The sequence below is a fragment of the Myotis lucifugus genome, unplaced genomic scaffold (genome assembly GCF_000147115.1).
Source record: "Myotis lucifugus unplaced genomic scaffold, Myoluc2.0 scaffold_838, whole genome shotgun sequence".
NCBI classification, from domain to species: Eukaryota; Metazoa; Chordata; class Mammalia; order Chiroptera; family Vespertilionidae; genus Myotis; species Myotis lucifugus.
The window spans coordinates 1-2828 of record NW_005871886.1 but is presented as its reverse complement, the minus strand read 5'-3'; the positions used below and the strand labels follow the sequence as shown (position 1 = coordinate 2828).

The 2828-nt window shown below is 59.9% G+C and overlaps 1 protein-coding gene across 1 annotated transcript in view; it reads right to left on the bottom strand.

Annotated features, from left to right (window-relative positions):
* The window catches only part of LOC102418327 (sialic acid-binding Ig-like lectin 5), a 10978-nt gene extending 9037 nt beyond the window's left edge, over nt 1–1941 (bottom strand). Inside the window, exons 1-3 of the mRNA XM_023747300.1 lie at nt 1879–1941; nt 1416–1796; nt 924–1202 (exon numbers count right to left, since the gene is read on the bottom strand). Coding sequence (XP_023603068.1) covers nt 924–1202; nt 1416–1796; nt 1879–1915 — 697 coding nt within the window. The 5' untranslated portion in view covers nt 1916–1941. The remainder of the gene's footprint in view (nt 1–923; nt 1203–1415; nt 1797–1878) is intronic.
* Nucleotides 1942–2828: the final 887 nt, after the last annotated feature.

The following is a 2828-nucleotide window of genomic DNA, read 5'->3' as shown; positions in this document are numbered from 1 at the left end:
CCGCGCGGGGGGGGGGGAGGCCATTTTTGGGGGGACTGACACAGGGGGGTTCAGGCCCCCGGGGATAAATTAGGTGCAAGAGCCACCGCGCAGAGGGGCCCAATGAGTTCTGGACCGTGTCCTCAGTGGTGAGGCGTTGCCCGAGCACAAAAGGTGGAAGTTCAATCCCAGTCAGGGCACACACCTGAGTGGCAGGTCCATCCCCAGATGGGTTGGTACAGGAGGCACTCAATTGATGTGTCTCTCACAACAATGTTTCTCTCTCTCACACACACACACACATCAATGTCTCTCTCTCTCTCATCAATGTCTCACACACACACATCAATGTTTCTCTCTCTCTCCCTCTCTCCCTTCCACTCTCTCTAAAAATTAATGGAAAAAATATCCTCTGGTGATAATTTTTTAAAAAAAGAAAAAGAGGCGCCTACTTATGCAGATCTGTGGCTGGACTAAAGCTGTGGGCGGCATCAGGACTGGTCAGGAGGGGACAGGGACCCCAGGGGAGACCTGGGGAGGTGAGCATGCCCGGGAGAGTGGGGAACGGGAACATGGCAGCCTCCCGGAGACAATGACCGGATCAGAGATGAAGGAGGACAGGAAGACCCACCCTGAGGGGCTGCAGGGCCAGGGAGGAGGGTCTCACCTCCAGGCCCTGAGCTGGCAGAGGCCCCGCCCCCTCCTTCCCCAGAGAGGAGGGAAGGGCACCTACCTGTGCAGTTTCCCTGGGAAAGCCTGATGGTCAGCAGAGGAGCATCTGGGGAGGGAAAATGTGCTGACTCCAGGGGGGCATGTTCCCTTTGCCCCAGGGCCCCCTAAGCGGGAGGGCTGGGGTTTTACTTCAGCAAAATCCTCTGGGAAAGGAAACCCAGGACTGATCCTCCCTCTGCCCCGGGGGACCCAGCCCCCCCTCCAACACTCACAGGAGACATTGAGCCGGATGGTTCTCTGCGTGGCCACCCAAGATCCTTGGAGTTTCACCTGACAGGTGAGGCTGGTGCCATGGTCCCGGGGCCTCGGGGTGAAGGTGAGCACCGAGGAGCGGAGGGTCTGGGGGTCCAGCGAGTCCACAGTGGCTCCCGCCCAGGAGAAGGTGACAGGTCGTCCCCCTTCGCAGGCCCCTGGCAGGCTGCAGGCCAGCTGTGTGGGGCGGCCGGACTCCAGAGGCTCCCTCATCCAGATGTGGGGTTTCTCTGTCAGGGCTGCAGGGGAGAAAGGCAGGTGCCTGGGCTCCAGGGGTGGGGACTCAGAGTGGGACCCTGAGAGAGGCCCTGACTCAGGCCGAGCTCACCCAGGCCATGTGTCCCTTCCCACCACCCAGGGCCCACGGCCTGGACAGGGAGTGTCCAGTGTCCTGTTCCCGCTCTAAGACGGGGTCCCCTGTCCCTGGTTTCTCTCCAGGGCCCCTACTGTACCTGTCACCTGCAAATCCAGCATCTTCTCTTTGTAATTATATTTCACAGAATCTCCTCTCTCCACTCGGAAGACATAGCGTCCTGAGTCACTCCTCCTGGCGTCTCTGATTTGCAGGGAACAGTTGTTGGTCTTGGGGTCCGCGAGGAGGAAGCGGCCTCGGGTCTCTCTCTTCACTGTTTTATTCCGGTTGCTCGAGGCCACAGGAGCAGCATAATCTGTGTTGTCCCAGTCCCGGTACCAGAAGGTGTACAGTTCACTAGAGGAAGACCACGGACTCCCCGGGTAGGAGAAGGAGCAGGGCACGTGGACACACAGACCCTCCTGCACCGTCACTGATTCCTGCACTCGGAGCTCATAGCGTGGTGGCTGCTGCAAGGACCCTGGGGGAGGGGGACACAGAGGCTCAGATGCAGCCCGAGCCCCTCCCCCACCTGCCCTGCCCCCCCTCCCTCAGCCACTCACCCCCCCACAGCAGGGGCAGCAGCAGCAGGGGCACCATGTCTGCCTCTGGCAGGGCAGAGTGGGTCCAGGTCCCTGTGTCAGGGAGCGAAGTGCCCAGCTCTGGGGTGGAGCCTAGGACACCCCAACAGGAAGCCCTGGGAGAGAGACTGTGGCCAGGCTGGAAGGGGAACTTGGCCTCCACAGGAGTTCAGGGGGTGGTGCCTGAGAAATCTTTCTGTCTCCCCTCCCCACGCCCCGCCGTGACCCTGCAGGCAAATGTCCTGAGGCCCTGGGAGGCTGAGCGGCTTGTCCAGAAAGTGACCCCCTTACAGAGGATGTGTAAGTGGGGAGGGAGGTCGCCCAGGGGCCAGCACACTCAGAGCTGGTCCTGGGGACTCGGGGGGGGAGGCGCCCTCCAGCTGGAACTGTAGAACATTCTGGAAAAGGATCATTTTAATATTTTTTTATAACAAGTGCTGGCAAAAGAGAGAGGAATTTAGACCCAAGTCCAGTGGAGGGTGGAACCCAGGGGCAAAGCTGAGTGGTAAAGGCCTTTGCTCTGAGGGCTTCTTGGGGACGTGGGACGCACCTGTGTTAGCTTCAAGGGTCTGAGTGTCTGAGGGACAGCAAGGGCGCACAAGCCCCATCGGAAACGGACGCCCCATTTGGTGGGGCCTCAGCACAGCAGCATCGCTGCCACCTGAAAGTTCATGAAAATCCTCCTTCCTGGCCCCTCATCGCTGGGTCCCTTCTCAGAGCCCCACCCAGGCTGATGGGAAGTGTTCCCTTTCTGCTCCATCTGTGTCCCAACCCGGGCATCACAAACCCTGACATTCCATTCCCGCTGCTGGAGCACATAGTGGGGCTTCTGTGTGCCTCGCTGCCCTTGACTGATGGGATCTCAAGGGAGGAACCAATGAGCGCGTGGGGGGTGTCAAAGGCCTTCAGGATAACCTCACAGTCAGCTAGGG